This window comes from Ochotona princeps, chromosome 5 (assembly GCF_030435755.1).
Source record: "Ochotona princeps isolate mOchPri1 chromosome 5, mOchPri1.hap1, whole genome shotgun sequence".
Taxonomy (NCBI): Eukaryota; Metazoa; Chordata; class Mammalia; order Lagomorpha; family Ochotonidae; genus Ochotona; species Ochotona princeps.
The window spans coordinates 80664788-80688007 of NC_080836.1; the positions used below are offsets into that span (position 1 = coordinate 80664788).

A 23220-nucleotide genomic window follows, 5' to 3' on the forward strand; every position below is an offset into this window, starting at 1 on the left:
AAATTTCTTACTATTTTTTGTAAAAATTCCCATCTTTCATCTTTAGAAGCATTCTAAAATTTACTGAACTCAACACGTAAACCCACCACCAGAAAGACATGGAAAGACAAGAAATGGTACAAGTACAAGCTCACCAAATTAACTCCAGGATTGAGTGCGGTCATTAGCTCTTACCTACGATCCTCTGATTTAGGAATGGGGTTGGTGCAGCGCTGGCTGTTATACTTTGCCACATATTCACATTGCTTGAAGGGGGCAGTTTTGTCCTCCAGAACGTGTCTGATACAGAAAGCGTAGCCGTTGAGTCGCCGCTGCTTGCACAGTTTGGGGCTATACGAGCACAAGGGCTTATTGTCAACCTCAGAGAAGTGTATATGTTTCCCTTCATACATCACGTGACTCTATTCCTTGTGAACATCAGCTAGAAGGACACCACAAAAAAAAAAAAAATCCAAATGATAAATCAGAGTATGAGGGAGACTTAAATTGAGAATTTCACTGAGGGACTTCGGGCCCCACAGTCATACCTGATTTTAAATCTTCCGCACCATAGCAATCTTAAGAGAACCCCAAGGATACCACAGTTTGGAATGCTGCAGAATCAAGATGAAGCAGATTGTCTACGAAAATATCAAAAGGCCTAGTTAACAAACAGAAATAACATGAAGCTAGCTCCCAGGAAACAGAATACCATGACATCATCCTTGCTAATGTGATGAATTCTTCATTGCAATCCAAGATTCCCAATAATGTGGTCAAATAGGAAAATATTAGTCATTATAAAATATTAACTTACCTTCTCCCCTTAATTAAAGTTATTTCTCAAACCTGCAGGACTCTCCCACCAAATGACTGTGATAGGTGGAAGCTCTTACTACAGTATCATTGACGTGTATACCATACCTATTTTCAGAATCCAAATCCCTACCCAATGCCAAAGGAATAAACTGTAAGCCTAAATATCCTTCAGAAAGTCCACATTTTTGGGTATGTTCATGGAGTATTTAGCAATCCATAACAATGTTTCTACTAAACACAAAATAGAACAAACTCCTGCTTTTAAAAAACAAAAGTTATTATTTTCCCATGTCTCACCCAACTCTAACCTCAAATCCAGACTAGTCACCTGACCACATTTATACCTCTTTGTTCGGTGCTCTGTGCTACATGGTATCCATCTTAGCACAAAGTAGGGCGGCAATAATGGCTTATGCATCTTTTAGAGAGTCAATAAGAAACAAGAAGGGAAGAAATTACACAATACTCATTATCTCTAACACCACACACCTATTTTGTAAGTTAGAATCTCAGCGACAGGAGCGAGTAAAACCCACCCTCTCCCTCACTTCCAAAGTCACTCATATCGCTGAAGATCAGCTTAGATAACAGCTACCCAAAAAAATCAGCAGGTGCCCTCTTCAGAGGACCGAGCATGAACTTTGTTAGACCAGTGACTAACAAGACACACAAATGCCAGAGGAGTCAGAAGTCTAAAATTCTCAGGTTGTTGTGCTACATTGGACAAATCGTTAAACCTCTCTGAACCAGTTTTCTTGCCTGTAAGCCCTGTTATCAACAGGTTGCTGCAAAGATCAAATGATACAAAGTATATAATATACCAAGTATCATGCCTAGTACATGGCAGGCACTGGATACATGTAAGTAATTAGCCATAAATATTACCTCATTTATCTTCCAATGAAAGAGGTTGAGAATATGAATTGGCTTTAGGAAGTATTTTACCTTCTTTTTAAAAAATTAAGGTTTTTTTTTTTTTGAAGGCTGATTTTAGGGCTGTCATAATGGCTCAATTGGTTAATCCTCCACCTCCAAGCACCAAGATCCAATATAGGTGCCAGTATGTGTCCCAGCTGCTCCACTATTTTTTTTTAAATGCCCTTTGCTATGTTCTTGAACAATGTAAAGAAAAAGCAGTTCCTATCTATCTATCTATCTATCTATCTATCTATCTACCTATCTATCTAAGATTGCCAAGTCACCCACCAGCTGCTGCATCCAGTATGCACAGTAACAGTGCCCTGCGTGGGAGTACAGCAAATGGGACTCAGACGGGACAGTCATACCAAGCAGCAACTTCACTACTCTGATGAACACTAGCCCCTAAATTTCTTTTTTTTAAGCTCTCATTTGACTTGAGATCCTATTCAGGTACAGACCCTGCACCCTATGGTGCAGCGCTGCCTCAGACACTGCATTCCAGAGAATAAAACATAATCTGCACAAATCTCTTGTTTTTTAGATTTGGCTGAGATTTTCTTCTTTCTTCCTAATAGGTACTCTTGAAAAAAACATTCTTTATTGTTTCTAAGGCATGTTACTTATTACATAGTACATGATATTGTTAATGTCATTATGCCATTACTTCTTTTATCTGCTTGTTCTGTCAGGGGTTAGATCAATCCAGTCAAAATTCTCTACTATAATTACAACGTGGGCACTGTGTTACAACCTGGTGCTTGGGATGCCTATATCCCATATTAGACTGCTGGGTTAAGTCCCACCTTCTCTGCTTCCAATTTAATTTCCTGATAATGCACCATAAGGGGCATAAGATGGATCCTTGCTGCTCACATGGGAGACCCAGATGGATGTTCAGGCTCCTGGTTTTGCCCAGACCCAATCTTGGCTGTTACTGGCATCTGAGTTTTGTCTTAAATTTAACCTTGTCAGACATAAACACTTCTTTTTAAAAAAATCTTTTTTTTAAAGGAATTTTTACAATTTTATTTAAAAGACAGATTTACAGAGAGAAGGGGAGACAGAGAGGCCTTCCATCTGCTGGCTCGCTCCTCATCGGCCTCAGTGGCAGGAGATGGTCCTACTCAAAGGCACGAGCCAGGACCTTCGTCCGGGTCTCTCATGTAGGTGCAGGTTCCAAAAAGGCTTCTTGGCCGTCTGGGCTGCTTTCCCAGGCTATAAGAGGGAGCTGAATCAGAAGCAGAGCAGCCTGAAATGCTGGCACTTGCAGGCCAAGGATTAACCTGTTACACGACTGCGTCGGCCCCCGGGACTATCGGCTTTGATGGTTTGAAACCGTCAATCATGGGGCCAGCACATGGCTCAGTGGGTTGACACTGGGATGTCTCCATCACATAGTGGAGCACTGGCTGGAATTCTGGCTGCTCTGCTTCTGATCCAGCTCCCTGCTAGAGCCCCTGAGAAGGTGGAAGATGATGTCCATCGCTCATGTGGGAGACCCAGACAAAGCTCTTGACTCCTTCAACTTGGTTCAGACCTGCCTGTTGTGGCAGTTTGGGTGGTTAACCACTGGACAGGTGTACTGTCTGTCACTCTGCTTTACAAATGTCATTTTAAAGTTTCCCATTGTGTTTTTGCCCCTTACTTTTGCTCTGAATTTTACAGACACACAAAGTTTTAAACCACAGATCATAATACATACAACATAAAAGTTACCACTTCAAAGAAACTCACACAAAAACCATAGACTGGGGAACTATGACTTACAGTTTTGTTGTATTTCGTAAGCTAACGCTTTATTATTACACAGCCATACTCATTCATTACATCCTGCCCGTGGCTGCATTCTTGCAATGACATCCTAACATAAAGCAGCGTAGTCACAACAGAACTGCATGCCACAAAGCCTCAAATACTTAGAAAGTATTTGCTAGTCCCTATTCAGATACATCTCTTACAGAGTTTCAACTGTTACTCCAATCTGAAAGTCATTTTGTTTAAATAAGTGAGTTGATCCAAATTATATTGTTTTTACTTGCATTTGAGTGTTCCTTGATGCCAGGGATATATTCTGAGAAATGTGTCATTAGGCAATTCCGTCATTATGTGAACATCAAAGTTCATACTAACACAAAGATGGCTGCAAGCTTGCAGGGTGACAGATTCAGAGAGCAGCATATCACTGATAGCCACGCGGTCATGTAACACATGAAAAATATTTCATCTCAATTCCCAATTTCTCTGTATTGGTCTTTCATGTTTCAAAAAGATTTTCTCTTATTATATATCTCACTATAAAACCTGCATTACTGAAAGATTTACAGATTCTTTTAGGTACCATTTCTTTAAGAAAATCAATACACTTCCCAGCATTTTCACTGTTGACCCCCCAAGTATGAGCAATGAGAAAAATTTCCATACCTACCCACCCTCAGGTATTTTTCCTTATGTAATTTTCACATTGCTATAGTTTGTAACATTTCTTAAAGACAGAATTCTTTAAATGACAGAGCAACCAAATACAGATGGAGTGAGAGACAAAAAAAGAGAGACCTCTACTCACTCCCCAAATGATCACAATAATCAGGACCATAGCAATCCAAAGCCAGGAGCTGGTAACTTCATCGTGGCCTCCCAATAAACACAATCAATAAACCTTAAGCTTTTTTTTTTAAAGAAAATAATCTTTATTTGATAATGACTGTATTTTTCTTTCACTGTTTATCTACTCCGGTTCTGCCAGTTCATTCTTTGTCTTCCTGTCGTCTTTTCATCTACATTTTTAAGATTTTATTTTTTATTGGCAAGTCAGATTTACAGAGAGAAGAGACAAAGAGAATGATCTTCCACCTTCTGTTTCACTCCCCAGTTGGTCAAAATAGCTGGGGCTGAACCAGCTATTTTGAACCAGGAGTTTCTACTGGGCCTCTCATGTGAGTGCAGGGAGGGTCCCAAGGCTTTGGGCCATCCTTTATTGCTATCCCAGGCCACAAGCAGGGGGCTGGATGCATAGTGGAGCAGCCAACGGTGTCCACATGGATCCCAGCACTTGCAAAGTGAGGATTTAGACAGAGATCCTTCATGTATCTATTTAAGCTTTGACGTCTCATCTTTACACTCCTGTATCAGAAGGGCTACCTCCCACCACAGGAAGTATTTGTTCACAACTTTTCACTTGCTCTGCTGCTTCACACAACTAACATCTTCCCTTGAGCCTTAATTTCATGCTGGACTAGTCTTCTTAATTCACAGAGGCCCACATAGCATAGATTTGGCAGTGGATGGATGATAATTTATGCTTTCTTTTCAGCTGATCAAGAAGAGTTCTACTAGGCTTCTTGCTACTGGCCTTCTCCCCTTCTCTGAAGTTCTTGTATAGACCAGTAGGACACACTGCCTTAGCCCTACCTCTCCCGTCACTCAGGAATCCCGCCCAACACACCCACCTTTGCCATTCCAAGCATGGGGGTTATTGGTTTGGGCCTCAGGGTGTGTCAACTGCTTGGGAGGACACTGCCCAGTCAAGCAAGTTGTTCTCTCAACTTTCACAGCACTGAATAGCAGGAATTTATATATTTTGCTTACAAGGTTTGATAAGTTATCAAACACTCTATTTCTTTTGTTTCTCTTCCTCCTTATTTTCAAACTGCCTTACAGAAGGGAGAATAGAAATGCTAGAACTCTGCCACCATTAACCAGAGCTATCTTTAAAAATTTTGTTTACAAAAATATACCATAAAGAAAAATAAAAATCATAAGACATACTCGCAAAATTTTATAACACTTATTAAATAAATATATGACTTAATTGTTTAAAGATTTATTTATTTGAAAGGCAGAGTTAACAGAGTGAGGGAGGGAGGCAGGTAGAACATAGCAGAGGAAGAGGGAGGGAAGGAAAGAGAAAGATATCTTTCATCTGCTGTTTTACTCCCAAAAAGGCCACAGCGGGTCAGGGCTAGTCCAGGTCCAAGCTTGGTCTCCCATGTGGGTGGCAGGGCCCAAGTGTTTCAGCCATCACTTCCCTCCTTCCCAGGTACTTCAGCAGGGAGTGGGACCTGAAGCAGAGCAGTTGGGACTTGAACCAGAGATCCAATATGCGATACTGGGGTTGTATGCCTCAGAAGCAGTGGTTTAATTTGAGGCACCACAACACCAGCACCCCACATAGTACTTCTAAAGCAATTTTCTACATTTTCAGCTGCACTAAAGCCAACACTTAAACTAGTGATTACAGATGCTGGTTAGGACACCCATATCCACATCAGAATAACTGGGTTTGATTGCAGGATCTGGCTTTTACTCCAGCTCCCTGCCAGTACAGACACTGGGAGGCAGCAGTGAAGGTTCAAGTAACTGGGTTGCTGCCCCATCCCACACACCAGCATAGGAAACCTAGATTAATTTTCTGACTCCCAGCTTTGGCCCTAGAGCCTGAGACATTGTGCACATTTAAGGAATAAACCAACACATAGGCACACACATGCGCTCTAATAAATGTTTAACTGCTAAACTTGCTTTAATTCATTTTTCTCCATTCCAAATCCACATGGAAAATATTTATTAATTGAGCCCAATAAAAAGTCCATTGTTTTCCCAGTAGCTTTGGAGGATATTAATAGTAATTTTAGGCCCTTAGAAGATTAGTAATCTACTTGATGCATTCAAAAGAAGTGACTGGAGTGGGCATGATATTGCAGCATGTTAAGGCAGCTCCCTGCTCATGGGATTGGAAAACAGAAAGTGATGGCTCAAGTGCTTGGGCCCCTGTCACCCATGTGGGAAACCAGTTAGTGCCAGGCTCCCAGTCCTGGCTACTTCAGCCATTTGTGAAGTTAACCAGGAGATGGTTTTCTTACTCTTTCCTTTCTTCTCTCTGTTTGTGTCACTCTTTTTTTTTTTTAAGATTTATTTTATTTTTATTGGAAAGTCAGACACACAGAGAGGAGGAGAGACAGAGAGGAAGATCTACCTTCCACTGATTCACTTCCCAAGTGGCTGCCAAGGCCGGAGCCGTGACGATCCAAAACTAGGAGCTACTTCCAGGTTCTCTCACACAGGTGCAAGGTCCCAAGGATTTGTGCCATCCTCCATTGCTTTTATTTGACAGGCAGAGTTACACAGAGAATGGAAAAAACACAGATAGAGAAAGATCATCCATCTGCTGGTTCACTCCCTAAATGGTTACAAAGGCTGGTGCTGGGTCCATCTGAAGCCAGGAGCCAGGAGCTGCTTCCAGGTTTCTCACATGGAATGCCAGTGCCAAAGGCAGAAGAAGCTTAGCTTACTGTGATACACCTAACTGCCTTTCAATAAAAATATGCCTTTCAAAAAAGGAAACAAAGGAAGGAAGCAGGAGACCTACTCAGGCACACCCTGTTCCTCTGGTCCTACCAAACCTTAAAGCATCCTAGTATATCAGATATACCTACATTTTCAGAGCAACAGATTTACAAATTGGTCCCCCTCCTCTGGCCATCCCTGGTCACCACATGCGGATTCCCAAAGACTGAGGACATAGTCGTCAACTGAGGAACCTCTTGTGCTTCCCTGTTTGGGTATTCATCACCTTCCACTTTAAACGGCTGTTTGGGGGCCCGGTGGCGTGGCCTAGCAGCTAAAGTCCTCGCCTTGAAAGCCCCAGGATCCCATATGGGTGCCGGTTCTAATCCCGGCAGCTCCACTTCCCATCCAGCTCCCTGCTTGTGGCCTGGGAAAGCAGTTGAGGACGGCCCAATGCATTGGGACACTACACCCGCATGGGAGACCTGGAAGAGGTTCCAGGTTCCTGGCTTCGGATCGGCGCAGCACCGGCCCGTTGCGGCTCACTTGGGGAGTGAATCATCGGACGGAAGATCTTCCTCTCTGTCTCTCCTCCTCTGTGTATATCTGGCTGTAATAAAATGAATAAATCTTTAAAAAAAAAAAACGGCTGTTTGGTAATCTCCCACCCTAGAGAGAGAGCTTGCTAAAGAACCAACAGTTTGGGGCCCTGCGCAGTAGCCTAGCCGCTAAAGTCCTCGACTTGAATGTGCCGGGATCCCATATGGGTGCCAGTTCTAATCCTGGCAGCCTTGCTTCCCATCTAGCTCCCTGCTTGTGGCCTGGGAAAGCAGTAGAGGATGGCCCAAAACCTTGGGACCCTGCACCCACATGGGAGAACCAGAAGAGACTCCTGGCTTCAGATCGGCTCAGCGCCAACTGTTGTAACCACCTGTTGAGTGAACCAATGGATGTAAGATCTTTCTTTCTGTTTCTCCTTTCTGTATAAATATGATTTTCCAATAAAAACAAGTAAATCTTAAAAAAAAAAAGAACCAACAATTTTCTGAGCATCATTACACCCCAGTGCTTCCCATAGGGTCTGGAAGTTAGCAGGTGCTTGGTGAGTACACACTGAATATATAATTACATTCTGTGTCAGTAACTTTTAATTACAGACTTCTTTCCCAAAAGCTACCACTACATTTACCAACTGATTATTAAATGATTTTTAAATCCAAAATAGGTACTTCAGATCATCAATACAATTATTCCTAATAACAACAATCATAACAATATATAATTTAGAAGCATTAAATTTTATGAATACATTAGTACATCATAAAGTAATATCAATTGTCTCATCAAAAAATTGTCATGCAATTTGCAAACCCATATTTATTGAGCAATGTTCAAAAACATTCAAACTCCCCAGAGTGCCCAATGGAATATTATTTGGCTACAAATGAAATCCTGTCATTTGTAGCAAAACAGACCAAACTGGAGGACATCATGTTGTGGGAAGCAAGTGACACCTAAAGACAAAATTGTCACATGTTCTCCCTTCTACGTGGAAGCTAAAATAAAAATAAAATAAAACAGCTCAATCTGAATACAAAATGCTGATTAGGAGAAACTAGGAGGAATTTTAGGGTTAGCTGACTTTTGGAGAAAAACAGGGGAAGCCTGGGGCCAGCACGGTGGCTCATCAGGCTAATGCTCTACCTGCAAGTGCCACGATTTCATATGGGGGCCCCAACTGCTCCACATCCCATTCGGCTGCAAGCTTACGTCCTGGAAAGGCAGCGTAGGCCAACCCTGGTCCGTGGGCCCCTGCACCCATACGGGAGACCTGGAAGATGTTCCTGGCTGCAGATCAGCTCAGGTCCAGCCATTGCAGCCATCTGAACCAGGCAGATGGAAGATCTTTCTGTCTCTCCTTCTATCAGTAAATCTGCCTTGCAAATAAAAATAAACGTTTTTTTAAAAAGTCCAATATACCTTTCAAAAAAGAATTGGGAAAGCTGGGTGTGGTTCATCATTTATGACAAAGATACTAATATGATACTAACAGAGGAAATGGGCTGAGGTATTTAGGGAGATACTCTATTACTATCTCACAATTTTTGTTTTGCAAGTTTAAAACCTTTCTGAAAAAAGTATTCAAAAATAAGAAAAAGAAAAACATTAAAACTTATTAGAATCAACTTCCTTCTAACCTGTCAACTGAGCATTTACTCCAAGGTGTCAAAGCTCTCCCTAATCACCACAACTTCTATGACATTATAAAAAAGTGTTGAATTTCAACATTAGCAACTTTTCCTCCATCTGAATTTCTTAGATATGTGATTAATTCTTCCTTCACATTCCAACTTTAATGTTTTTTAAAGACTTATTTGAAAGCCAGAGTTAGATTTTTTCCAGGCCCTGGTTGAGTCCCTAAATGGTTGCAATGGCTCTGGCTGCTCTCTTCCTGGGAGCATTAGGAGACCACTGGATCAGAAATGGAGCTGGGGTGACAGCCTCAAATCACTCCTCACAGGCTTAAGCCATCATGCAATAAGCTGGTTCTGTCTTTCAGTAGTTCCAATTCTTATTTTTCATTTTATTGTAAAGACAGAAAGAGAAAAGGGAGTGAGCAAAGATCTTCCATCCAAGGACTTACTCCCCAAGTTACTACAAGAGCCAAGGTTGGACCAGGCCCAAGTCAGAAGCCCCGTACCCAATCCGGGTCTTTAGTGCGGCTGACAAGATCCCTGATACTGGAGTCACCATGTGCTGTCTCCTAGGGTGTGCATCAGCAAGAACTGCAAGTGGAGCAGACTTGTTGAGCCCAGAACTCCTCAGTCAGGATACAGGGACCCCAAGTGATGAGTCAACCTTTGCACCAAATGATCATCTTCCTTCTCTTCCCTCCCCCGCTGCCCCGTTTATTATTTTTCAAGTTCTGTTAACAGCCAATTTTCCAAGTGGTTATTGTGGTGCAATGTTAAGCCACAGCTTTGAATTCCCAACCCCATATCAGAATGCCTGGGATCGAGTGCCTTCTCCACTTATGACCCAGCTATCTGTGCATATATAACCTGGGAGACAGCAGTTGATGGCTCAGGTAACTGGGTCCTTGCCACCCATGTTGGAGACCTGAATGGAGTTCTTGCTCCTGACTTCAGCCCGGCCAATTCCAGCTGGCATCTGAAAGATGGCTCTGTCCTTCTGCCTTTCAAATGAACAAATATAAACAAACATTTTTAAAAAGCCAACTTTCGGCCCGGCACAGTGGCCTAGCGGCTAGAGTCCTCGCCTTGAAGGTGGTGGGACCCCACATGGATGCCGGTTCTAGTCCCAGCAGCTCTACTTCCCATCCAGCTCCCTGCTTGTGACCTGGGAAAGCAGCTGAGGACGGTCCAACGCCTTGGGATCCTGCACCACTTGGGAGACATGGAGGAAGTTCCTGGCTCCTGGCTTCGGATCAGCACAGCACCGGCCGTTGTGGTCACTTGGGGAGTGAATCATCGGACGGAAGATCTTCCTCTCTGTCTCTCCTCCTCTCTGTGTATCTGACTTTGTAATAAAAATAAAATAAATCTTAAAAAAAAGCCAACTTTGTATCATTCTTTGCATCTTACTTTTGGATACTCAGCTATTCTCTATTTCCAAATCCCTCCTTGAAAAGCTCAGTTTAATCTATGTATTCCAGACATGTCTTAGATGCTGCAAAAAAGCAGGAATTCAAGGGAAATAACCTGCTGTGTCAAACCCTAACTTCCTTCTCAAAGGCTGTGACCTTAGCCAAATCACTCTGTCTTCCAAAACAACTGCTCACCTGGCCTTCTCTCTAGGAATAGGTTTTCCTTTTCAGATAAAGAAATCATGGGAAAAGCCCGAGGGCAAGTCTCAGGACAAAGCTAACAGGTTTTTCATTCTTTATCTCCAGCCTTCCACTAGGAAGTTCATTACTTTTACCCCTCACCCAAAGTGAAATTCATATCACTTTCACTCTCGGCCAATCAGTCTAAGATGTAAAGAAAAAAGGAAACATCCAAGGCCAGAGAATCTTAATCAAAAGTCTTCCAGACCCGAAATGTTTAAGTACAACGTTAATAAACAAAGACAAAAAGCTAACACAAGACTCTAACTTCTAATGGTACTTTTTATAGGAAGAAAAAAAAATTCTTAGGCAGACTAAATTTATTAACAGCTCCAGGAACAGCATCTTCAGCTCTAGAGGCCACTTGCTTAGAATATAAACGGATCTATATTCCCCTACAGAAGAGAATGTAGGTAATTAAGCACTTCAGAGCAACAGCGGAGTATGCACCCGTATTTAATTATTACCGAAAAGCAGAAATAACTATTTGGGAGAACAGACAAGAATCAAGTCCCACAGAAAGCCTATTTCCATAACAAACACATCCACACCAGAATGTAAGGGTAGGAAATATGGCTTGATGTAAAATCGTTAAGAGGGGCGGAATATCCCCCTTGGTATTTTATGCTGAGTTTGACTGGAAAATAGTTTCCATTGTTTCTTCTTGCAGACACAGAGTTAAGACATCAGCGGAGAGAAAGGGAAGATAAGCATTTTAATAGCAGCAAAAAGCCCTTTGATATGCCAGTAATAGCCATAAAACAATCTGACAAAAATATGAACATTGTTCCCTTTGGGACTACTGCGGAGCGGCCTCCTGGGAGACTCTCTAGGTGATGCTGCTGCGTTCCAGGCTCTCTGGCTCCGCCCCCGGGCCTAACCCTAAGTGCTGTCTCCTACCTAGAACCTAGACCTGCAATATATAGTTTCCCAATAATCTTAAGAAAAGTTATTCCGGAAGGGAGTAAGTGACTGATAAAAATCACATTATAGTCTCTTACTTTTAAATTCTCAACATACATGTTTCTCCATGAGAAATCTTTTCAAAATTAAACTTAATTCAAATCACTGGAGCACAAACATGTAAACAGATGACAATATATTTTTAAAAATTTTAACATGCACAAATCAACATTTAAAAAAAGGGAAATTTTTAGGGTGAAGAATGAGGGAAACTTTATGAATTCGTGATTGGAAGAGAATCAGTCAAAGACTGCTTATCACTCAAAAATATAAACACCATTCATTATAATTAAAATTCAAAGTAGAATATTTTTCAAATAAAAGCTTATTAAATTTGTATTATATACCACATACTAGGTTCAAACAACTCTACAGGTTCATTTGTATTATGAATGTAAAAAGTGTGAATGGCCTTTACTCTAGTTCCTGATCTGATGTATGAGTAAGGCAGGCCAATCCTCTCCACAGTGGAGAGCCCTCACGGGCTCAGGTCAGGTAGGTCACAGTGATGCCGTTCAAATCTGGTTCTGCTAATGATCAGGTGTATGACCTTAGGCAAGTGATTTAGGCTTCGTTTTCTTCTCTGTAAAGGTAAGGTAATAGTACACCTCTTTCAGCTGCTTAGGAAAATCAAATTAGCTATTTCATGAACTGTGCTTAGCATGGTACCCAGCACACAGCAATCACTTGATGTTAACGACTAACCAGTGGCTTATTGGTATTATCATTTTAATCTGGAATCTGCAGGGCTAAGGTGCACCCCTCTGGCTGTTAGTGGTTATTTGAATGGTATAGTATAAATCTCTATTAATTCTGCCCCTCACATCCTTCTTGGGGCTAGGGTTACAGAATTCACTAAGATTTATTTCCTATGATTCATATTAAAAATCTAATATTAAAAGAGTGATGATCTTATAATGGAAAATACTAGCAGGATGGGCAGTGCTAGATTTGGTCACAGCAATTATTAGCTCCAGTTAATAATCCTTTTAAACAAAAAAAAAAATGCTCTCTGAGTTTTTAATCCTTACCATAGCCACTCTATAGTTAGACCCTGCACTGTAGGACAGGAAGACAGAAGAAAAACTAAGTTGTAACTGTAACCCTAAGGGCCCAGCGACATGGCCTAGCAGCTAAAAGCCTCGCCTTCAACGCCCCAGGATCCCATATGGGCGCTGGTTCTAATCCCGGCAGCTCCCTGCTTGTGGCCTGGGAAAGCAGTTGAGGACAGTCCAATCCTTTGGGACCCTGCACCCTCTTGGGAGACCCGGAAGAGGTTCCAGGTTCCTGGCTTTGGATTGGCACGTACCGGCCCGTTGCGGCTCACTTGGGGAGTGAAACATCGGATGGAAGATCTTCCTCTCTGTCTCTCCTCCTCTGTGTATATCTGGCTTTCCAATAAAAAAAAAAAAAAAAAAAAAAAAACTGTAACCCTATAAAAAAAATTTTTTTTTTAATCTGAAGCTAATGGTCTCTTTGTTACTAAATTCCACCTACACTCCTTTCCTCTTTCACTGACCTGACCTCTCTGCAGCCCTGGACACTGCTGACCACTTTTCCTTTTTTGAGAATTTCTGCTTTCTCGCTGTTCAGTCCAGTGGCTTTCTTTTTCTTGCTCCTGACACTTACATGTCAATGTTTGGAAGCTCTTTTAATCTAATTTTACCGGGGTGCAAGATGAAATGCCAACAGGGGCCCCAGGCAGAGTATAAAATTAAAAAAAAAAATTTGTCACAAGTTCCAGCAAGTTGTTGCAATTTAAAAAAAAATGCAGACCTAAGGTTTCTAAAGAATTCAACTTTTCAGAGGATAAATTCCAAATTCTCCCACAAAAATAATTCTTGTTTTCCATGACAACAGCTTATTTAGACTCTTAGGCATACATGCTGTTATGACCCCGACCACATGATTTCATAAACATTTCCTCTTCTATGAAATATCAGCCATACAGTCACATTCAAAAAGTCTAAATCAAACAAAACATTTCTACAGGCTATGATCAATTTTATTCTATACCAACCCTGAGATTAGAGGTTTTACCCAGACTTCAAACCAAATATACAAAAATTGTTAATGCACATGAGTGCACTTTTCTGGAGAAAGCCCAAGACAGCTACCACAAACCCAAACATAGCTGCCTCCTGACTACAGGTGCCCTCTTGGGAGGATAACACTGCTGGCTTCAGCCAGAAACCCCATGGCTTACCGCCTCCACCAGCCCCTGCAGCCTCCTGGACCACCACCTTAGCGCAAATTCCTTCCCATCTCTTCTCAGCAGCTAGCTGCCTCACGGATACGGTTCTTACTGCACTCCTTGTACAAATCAAATCTTCTACCTTGCAAATAATTGACTTGGCCCAATTCTCTTGCCTATCTCAAACTCATTTTGACCTGGCCAGGAAGGCCTCTCCTCTCACTATTCCCCAGCTCCTCCAACTTCTGGGCCCTACACTCTGAACCACAATTTGCAACACAGAACAGCCTTTTGTCCCTAGGCATTTATTCATACTAGCAGGTCCCACCTCCAGGAATGCCTAACTCCTCCCTTTCACTTAGGACATCAGTGCCTCCAGGAAGCTCTCCCTCTAAAGCCTGCCCCAGGGCCTCACTGCAGGCTAATGTCTCCTTTCTCATTCAACTCTGCAGATATCAGTTAATTTCTCTTCTATACACTAAAAGCTCCTCAAGGGCAGACCTAACACACAGAAGTTAATCTGTTAAATGAATGAACCAACCCTGACCTTTGGCCTAAGCAACTCCTACCTTCAACTCCAGTACTCCAAAGTGAATTTACCAAAAGCCCCAAACTAGTCAGAGTGCATGAGACCCTAGAAGTAAACTTTAAACACTCAAAAAGTAAAGCCACCTCTGCATTCCCTTGCTGGTATATTTGGCACACCTCTGCATTCACTAACTTACAAAATCCAACAACTAACTTCCTGCTGCAGAAACTGTCTACAAATACACTGTACAGTCTTTCATTTGCACAGACATGTTGATGTGACCCATGAAATTAATTATAGCATCCTATCTGTACTCAACAGATGGAAGATCTCTCTCCTCTCTTTAAATCAGCCTTTCAAATAAAAATAAATAAATCTTTCAAAGATGTTACCAGTGGTTATCATCTGAGTGGAAGGAGTAAGCCTACTCATAAAATAGAGTATGAGCATGAGTTAGTTAGAAAATGGCATTATGGGCACTGACACAGTGGCTCAATGGCGTACTTGTCAGCCTTCTGGTACTGGCATCCCATATGGACACCAATTCATGTCCTGGCTGACCAACCTCTGATCTGGATTCCTGCTTATGGCCTGCGAAAGCAGAAAAGGATGGCTGAAGTCCTTAGGCCCCTGAGACCACATTGGAGGCCCGGAGGAAGGTCCTGGCTCTTGACTTCCTCCCTTCAAATGGGTTCAGTTCCAGCCTTGCAGCCAGTGAATGGCAGATTTCTTTATCTCTTTCCCTCTCTAACTTTGACTTTCAAGAAAATAAATCTTTTTTTAAAAAAAAAAGTACCCAGTAAGATATCTCAGTGGCTAAATCCTTGCCTTGCAAACACTGGGATCCTGGATGCTGTACTCTCCATGCTGCTTCTTGCAGTTGGCCTGGGAAAGCAGTAAAGGCAGGCCCAAGACCTTGGTACCCTGCACATGGGAGACCCAGATGAGGCTCCTGGCTTCCAATTTTCCAATTTTTTCCCCCCAATTTCCAGATAAAAACCAAAGATGAAGGAACTAGCCAAGTGAAAGGGACTCAAGGCCCAGGCCAATGTCGGCCAGCAGGGAGCTAGACTACAAATTAAATCTCACCAAACACTGACCTTGTCTGAGAGATTCAGATCAAGAAGTCAGCTGGCTTCAGTAAGAAGAGGGAAAGGAGAATGGCCTCATCTTTTAAACTATCTCTCCAACTGTCTCGGAATAGCCCTGTGACAGCCAGTGCCCCTGAGACAACAGTGTGAAGGAGGCTGTTCTGACAGGCACAATGGGGCATCCAGATATATTAAATGCACTTAGATGTAACTGCATAGCATATACAGGTGGGACAGCCTGCAACTCGGTCTCACCTATTCACCAACTGTTTTACAAGTGACCAGGTGTGTGTGTGTGTGTGGCATGTCTAAGAACATTGCTCTCCAACTGTACTCAGCTACAAGTGATCTTTCCTAAACTATCAGTGCTATTCCAAATCTGGACAGAGTGAACCTCAGGGACCAGCTCAGCTAACAAAGAGGGGATCAGCATTTGTTTGAAATGACATTCTTTTAATATTGAATATTCCAAAAATTTTAAAACCATCTAAATTAAAATGTTCATTTCTCTAAAAATAGTAACAACATGATCTGCTAAGAAAGGATGGGATATACAAATTTCCTTATACAGTCTTTCAATAATATAACATCCATTTTTAAACTAAATTTTTTAACAGCAAGAAAAATATACTTCATTAGCAAATTAATTCAAAACTTTCCCTCGAAGTCTTCTACTTGTTTCAAATGGAATGCAAGCTTTAAAACATCAAATTTTCTATTCCTTCAGTAATAAAATAGTCCATGAGTCAATCAAACCAAGAAATTAATTTGTAACTGGAATGGGGAGATGAAAAAGTACAGAACTTGTATTACACAAATACAGTTTCAGAAAATAAAAGAATGCAAAGTTGACAATATAACCACAAAATAGCAAATTATGATGCAATAAAATTTTTTTTCAAACCTTGAAATGTTCTAAGAAAAGAGAGTCAAAGGATCATTTTTTTTCTCCAGTCAATACGTTCTAAAAATAAGGACAAACTATAATAGAAGAAATGATTTTTGGTACACAATCATATGAAAATGTGCAAGTCAATAAGCAATTTCAATTAATCAATAAAGTTAAAACAACCATGAAATGTAATTTGCATTTTATATGCAATCTCAAATATCAAGACTTCCTAAGCATGAACTAAATGGCTATTATTGTTGAGAAACAGAGTTTTATTCCAAACATACAAGAGGAAAAGTCAGACACACTTAGACACCACATCAGCGGTGTCACTTAGATGCCCAACAGAAGTGGGCAATGGCTAAGCCAAGGGTTGCCCATTGCTGTGCAAGTGGCAGCTTTTCATTGCAGATCAGTGAGGAGCTGAGGGGTCTGGCTGTGGAGCCCCTGTAGCCTGCTACCAAGCAGCAACGTGTGTACACACACACACTCACACCACACACACAAAACAGAAGCCTGGGGCTCACTAAAAATCCAACCAAGGTTACCCCTGCCACCCACCCCCCACCCTGAGGGTGGCTAGGGGACATTAACATTTCAACTCCCACACTGAAGACCAGGTAGAAGGGGAGCCAGAGGAACCACAGGGAACATCCTATTGTTGCATAGCAGGACATCTGGATTAGGCAGTTCAAATTACATTTCTGCTAAAACTTTTCAAGGGCCCCAGGCACCAAAATATAACTAAAATCGAATCCATTTAAACAGAAAACTAAACACCCCCACCCCCAAAGTAGCTAAGTTCAGGTGCCCCAAGGGTTCTTGCACAGGCCCTTCTGAGTTGTGGCAAGAACATGTCGAAATTTCCTTAAAATTCTCACGTTTCCATTTCCAGGGTCAAGGTTCAGGACAGCACATAAATCTAAGCAGTTACTATCAGAATAAAGTCCTGATCCTGGAGCTGCAAAGGTGGTCGGAGGAGCTGCCCTGCCCACTTCATCTCCCCTGGCCCTCCCTTCCTCCCGCCGAGCTCAAAGCTGCCCAGCTTTTTGACAAGCAGGGTCTCCTGTGGGCTTCCACTCCTGGGCTGATTTTCCAGGACCGTGACCACCCAGGAGGGGCCACTCCTACATCTGGGGGACGCTCCAGAAATCCTGCTCGGTCCGGCCCCTCTTCACTGAGTCTCCTTGCTGCCCCCTACATCTTCCTCTCTACCGGGGCCGCCCAGAAACAGGAGGATTTGGGACCCGAAGAAGGCCAGCGTGCAAGGGCGGGAGGGGGAGGGGAGAGGGGACACTAAATCAGAAATTAACACCCCCCCCCCCCGATTTGTGGGACACCCGCTGAAAACGGCGGCTTGGGGTAAAGCTTTTCCCGTAGAAACTACCTGGATTTACCTCCTCTCTTCCTACCCCTAAAAGCCCAATCACTAACTAATCAAGCTAAAGGGGGGGAAAAATCCCTTGCAAACTTTTCCGAACCGGAAGAGAAGGCCCTCTCTCCAACCCGAGGGGCTCCGGGGACTCGGGCTGGAGTTTGCAGCCCCGAGAGGGTTCGCGGGGAGTGGGGTGGGGCGCGGGGCGCAGGGGCGGGGTACCTTCCATGGACAGGAACTGGCACGGAGTTTCCAAATAGCCGAGAGCTAGCCCCCTACCCCCGCCCCGCTCCCTCGGGGGTCCCCGGCGCGAGGACCAGGGCTCCCCTAGAGAGGGCGGCTCCCAATTCGGGCCTAAAAGGAAACTTTCTGGGCCGCGGCTGCACCTGACTCCACACCGCCCCTCCACCCCACCCTACGCCCGCCAGGCCGCCCGCCCCGCCCCGGCCAGGCCGCCTGGAGCGCGAGGAGGGGGATAAATAAATTCAACTATTACCGAATCTGGGGAGTGGGGAAGCGTTTGTGAGAGACCCTAGGGGCTCAGAGAACGTGCGCCCATTCCCCACTCCTAGGCCCTTACGCCCCTGTCCCAGCAGCCCGGGCCTGCCGCCCCGCGCGAAACCCTCCCGGTCGGCGCAACATTCGACCCCACAGAGCCACCGTCCGGCCCCGGGGCTCCGGGGGACACACGGGGGCTCCGGGAGACCTGGGGTGCGGGGACAGGGCGGGGTCCGCCGGTCTGAGGCCTAGCCGGCACCCCCTCTCCCTGCCATAGCACACCCCCACTCTGCCCCGCACAGGCCGCGCCGCTCGCCCCACTCCGGCCCCGGCTGGATCCCCGCCGCCCGTCAGTCGGCGCTGCCGGCAGGCGCCCCCGAGGCCCTCGGACCCCAGGCCCCGGCCACCCCATCGCCGGCCCCACTCACCCTTTCATTCTCCGCCCGGGGCCTGGCGTGGGCCGGCGAATCCCCGTCCTCACGTAAGCGCGCTCGCCGCCCGCCCTGCCTGCGCGGCCCAGCCCGCCGCCCTACGGGAGCCCGGGGATGTGGGCCGGGCCTGGGGCCGCCTCTGCTTACCTTTCAGCTGCTTTTTTTTTTTTTCCTCCTTCCCCCCTTTTCCCTCGGCTGGGCTGACAGATCAGAGTGAGAGGCGCTGGCAATGGACTAGGAAGCTCGGCTGCCGCTGCTACTGCTCCCCCCTGGGCTCCGGAGAGAGCCTTTCCCTGTCAAGCAAGAGGGGTGAGGATCATATTTTTATTTTGGAAACTCAAAAGTGCTCCCGGGGTCGGTGATTATTAAGGGGAAATCCCTGAATATACTCTCCAGCCAAGAAGGCAGGGCTGCCGGGGCTGCACCAGAAGAGGCAGCAGCCTCCTACAGCACCACTACAGGCACTGCGAGGACATAACACCAGAGAGCGGCTCTTCTGCCCTCCGAAACGACAACTTTCCTACCATCTTGGAGGCAGAGCAAAGGGGGGCCGGGGGGAAAGTGCACCCGCTCCCGGTAAAGTACAAATTTTGACTTCTCATCTCGGGGGAAAAAAAGGTGTACACCGGCAGCCTACACCGGCACCTGGGTAGAAAACCGAGAGGGTACAGGAGACCCATTTTCGTGAGCTCCGGGGCCAAAAACGTTTCTGCATCTTCTGGTGGATGAAATCTCTGCCGAGACACAGCTTTTCCGGTGATTATTATTTTTCTGATTTCTGTTGGATTGATGTCTTTATTTTTTTTTCCTCCCTCAGGCTGTGAATGATTTTTCTCCATGATAGGTCCAAGTTGGGTGTCTTGTGGTCCGTTTGTAAATTTGCACTTGAGGATATTTTAGCCATCACTTGATTTTGTGTGCTTGTTATTGTATATGTAAATGTATGGTTGATTCCATGTTATATGTAAAAATTGCTGTTACATATTATCCACCAAACTGAGATTGCTGTGAGACAGTTGTAGAGATGTCTTTTGTCTCCTCTCAAAGCAATGTAAATACAACCTATTGACTGTTCAGAAAGGCATAATACAGCTGTTGAATTTTCACAGTGCAAATAAAAGCAGAGTCACTGAGGGGTTTAAATATACCCCTTCGTTCCCGGGTATCTAACTGATCCCCTTTCTGGAAATCATCCTGATTATGTTATAGTCTGCCAGTGAAGAAAGGCTTATTGTAAACCTGGAAATAGATTTTAGCAACAGCTTTAGAGTTTTGTTTTTTAAGTAATATTGTTTATTAAGGATCACATTGGAAAAACATTATAGCCAGGTGTTTCATATTTTTTAAAAATTCATTTAGTTTCCTTAAAGTTTGGATCTTTAGTGTTACTGTTTGCTTCCTGTGTCACAGATTTGAAAATTGTGCCTCTTTTTTTGCTCAAGTTGAATGATTTTGGAATCTCCCACGTGCTGCTTGCCTGTATGAGACTTTTGATGTATTCCAGTAGATGTCATGCATTTATTTTTCTTTAATGAGCAATGCATTAAGATAAACAGGTTCAAAGTTAATCAGTGTGAAGCGAGCATGGAGAAACGTGCTGTTTGCATCTGTGCCAGGTGAGCTCTTACTGCAGGAGAAGAAACTGCAGAGACTTTTGTGTGTTTTTGTGAAGCAAGAGAAGAGGAATAGAGAACACTGTCTTTTTGTATGTCCCACGGAGGAGGATGAGTTGGGTCTGGACTAAAAATTTTTTGCCTAACTTGGTGGGAATGAGTTTGCAATATCCATGCCTCCAATCAATTAATGGAATCATTTCTTTCATTGGAAGTATATTCTAAAATACTTAAACTATTTTTTGAGCTATATTTCAAAACAGTCATAGCTCTAAAGTGAGATCAGGTAATGAATATGTCAGATATTTATTATGTGCCTATGGATTCTCATCTTTATCTTGTGTTTTCCTTTGTGGATATTTTCCCTTCATTCATGGGAAAAAAACAAAATAGCTGAAGTAGAGTTAACTAATGTTATCATCTTGGAAGCCTCAGTTGTGAAATTATATTTACAATGTTTTCTTGACATCTAGTGGTAAGCATATGGATCATAACAAGGAAGCTACTTCCCTTAATTCAGAACTCTAGTGGACTTGAAAAACGGGTTTGCTGACAACTTGTTTTCCCATCTACTTGGTGACTTTGTAGGTGTGCTTAGGATTTTTGTGAAATTAAGATGTGTCTGATTGCATGAAGTCGTTTGCACCTTTTTTGTGCAACCCCTTTTTTGACCTCAGGATCTTGTTTGCATGATGTCTGTGGTGGAGCTGAAAGCTCTGCTGCATAATCTTAGCATTTCAGTGCGTTTCTCTTTGTCAAGTTTGAATTGTACATGGCTACAATCCATGGTATTTACTATCAATTGAGCAAAACCTGGAGGTTACAGCCCAGCCAAGAAAGAAATCCCATTAAATTTGTAATATTAATGAAGAGAGTTGGTTAGGATTTATTTTAGGAGATCCATTGAATTCATTTCAGGTGCTAAAGCAGATTTCTGGAAGCTGTGAGCGTTACCAGATCTGCTGACAACAACTGAGTAAACCTTTCTCCCCAGTAGAATTCCAACTATTCGGATCTGGCTCACATTGAGCAATCTACTATGGCTTGGTATCTTTTTTTTTTTTTTAATAATCTTAGTTGATTAGGGTACAAAGAAAGGGTCAGGGGCTACAGGAAAGTGGGTAATACCATTGTTTCCACACTAATATCATTTTCCCCCCTGTATCTGGGGTCAGGGGAGAAACAAATGGAAAAGCCCCACCCAGCCTCCCACCCCATCCCAGGTCCCCAATGTGAGGCATGCTCCAAGGGTCCTGCTCAAACAGTTTTGATAGTTCAACAGTTCTGAATTGCTGCCAATCTCACCATTCCAATCGCGATGAAACTATTCAGAATCCACTGGCTGACATAGTCTCTTATGGTTGGGGTTCTGAGATCAACAGTTCAGTTGGAGGGATCTCCAAAGAAACTTCGTCTGAGGTGATCCCAGACCTGATTCTTGTATGTGCTTACCAGTACAGGGTCCGGCACCATCCGTCACCCCAGTCAGCTTATGCACATGCTGGCCATTGCAATTGCTGGGTCAGTTCTGTTTCCAGCCCTGTCTTTTACGCAAACCAGTGGTTGTTGCAGTCCAGCCCAATCCTGACCACATCTTACTCGGTCCTCACACAAAACAGTAGAAGCTGCGGCCTAGTTGGGGCGACTCCCCACAACCCTTGTTATGCCTGTTCCCTACCCTGGTTCCTATGCATGCCAGTATATACCACAGGCTTGTTCAGTCTGTCCCACATCCCATTTAGCTCTCACCAAGATCCCATATGGGTGCCAGTTCTTGTCCTGTCTGCTCCACTTCTCATCTAGCTCCCTACCTATGGCTTGGGAAAGCAGTAGAGGATGGCCCAAAGCCTTGGAACCATGCACCTGCGTGGGAGGCCTGGAGACAGTTCCTGGCTCTTATCTTCAGATCAGCTCAGCTCATGCCTTTTGGTCAGCTGGGGAATAAACCAACAGCTGGAAAACACTTTATCTCTCCTTCTCTGTAATTCTGACTTTCCAATAAAAATTTTTAAAAATCTGAAAAAAAAATCACCAAGTGTTTAAACATTGACAGCAGACATGGTTATTAGTGTTTAGTTGTATTTGGAGGCAAGAGAAAAGGAAGGATAGGTGCCTTCCCTAATCATACACGTGTTTTTCCTAATGTTTCTCGAGGCCAACTCAGAAGTCACGCAGCGGATCTCTAGCTATTACAAAAACTGCAAGGATGAAAGTGAGGCGCAGTCACAGCCTGAACATTCTGAGAACCATGTCATTAGGATGACCACAGACAGACATTTTTCTCACTCTAAGCATTATTGTTTTGGAAACATTTGTTGGTAATGTTTCAACCTAAAACAAAGTTTTGGATTTCATTGTGGTTACTGTGCCCTACAACAGAACATTTCTGAGAGAAGCATTGTGTTTGGCAGACATCTGTATCATAGCTTTAGTTTATTCAAGTATGAGATGTGTGTGAGAAAGATGTAGCTACAGTCAGAATATATGGAAAACTTGTGTGGCTAATTTCCCAGATTCTAACACCTAATTCAGAGGAAGAAAACCTTGGGAATTGTTACTGGACTGTATACCAGAATCCAAGAGAGTTTGCTTTTAGTTTTTGGTTGTGAAATCCTCACAAGGGCCAAATAATACAGAGACCAGATGGCCAGCTTCAGCAGCAGGGCAAGGTGTGTCTCCTGGAGCACTGTGCTATGGGTGAGGCAGAGGTGCGGTAGGTGTTTTGGGGTCATTACATTGACTTCTGGTCATTGAGAAAAACAGCTCTCCAAAATAAGCCATATTT

At 43.6% G+C, this 23220-nt stretch overlaps 1 protein-coding gene across 3 annotated transcripts in view; it reads right to left on the minus strand.

The window, feature by feature from the left end:
* Positions 1–23220, minus strand: part of INO80D (INO80 complex subunit D) — an 85666-nt gene that overhangs the window by 44398 nt on the left and 18048 nt on the right. Inside the window, exons 2-4 of one of the 3 annotated variants that reach the window (XM_004576903.4) lie at positions 18970–19115; positions 528–620; positions 175–421 (exon numbers count right to left, since the gene is read on the minus strand). In XM_004576903.4, the coding sequence (XP_004576960.2) occupies positions 175–392 (218 nt within the window). In that variant the 5' untranslated portion in view covers positions 393–421; positions 528–620; positions 18970–19115. Of the gene's footprint in view, positions 1–174; positions 422–527; positions 621–18115; positions 18479–18819; positions 18919–18969; positions 19116–23220 lie in introns of those variants that run through there. The other 2 variants (XM_058664897.1, XM_058664898.1) reach the window with 2 other exon arrangements.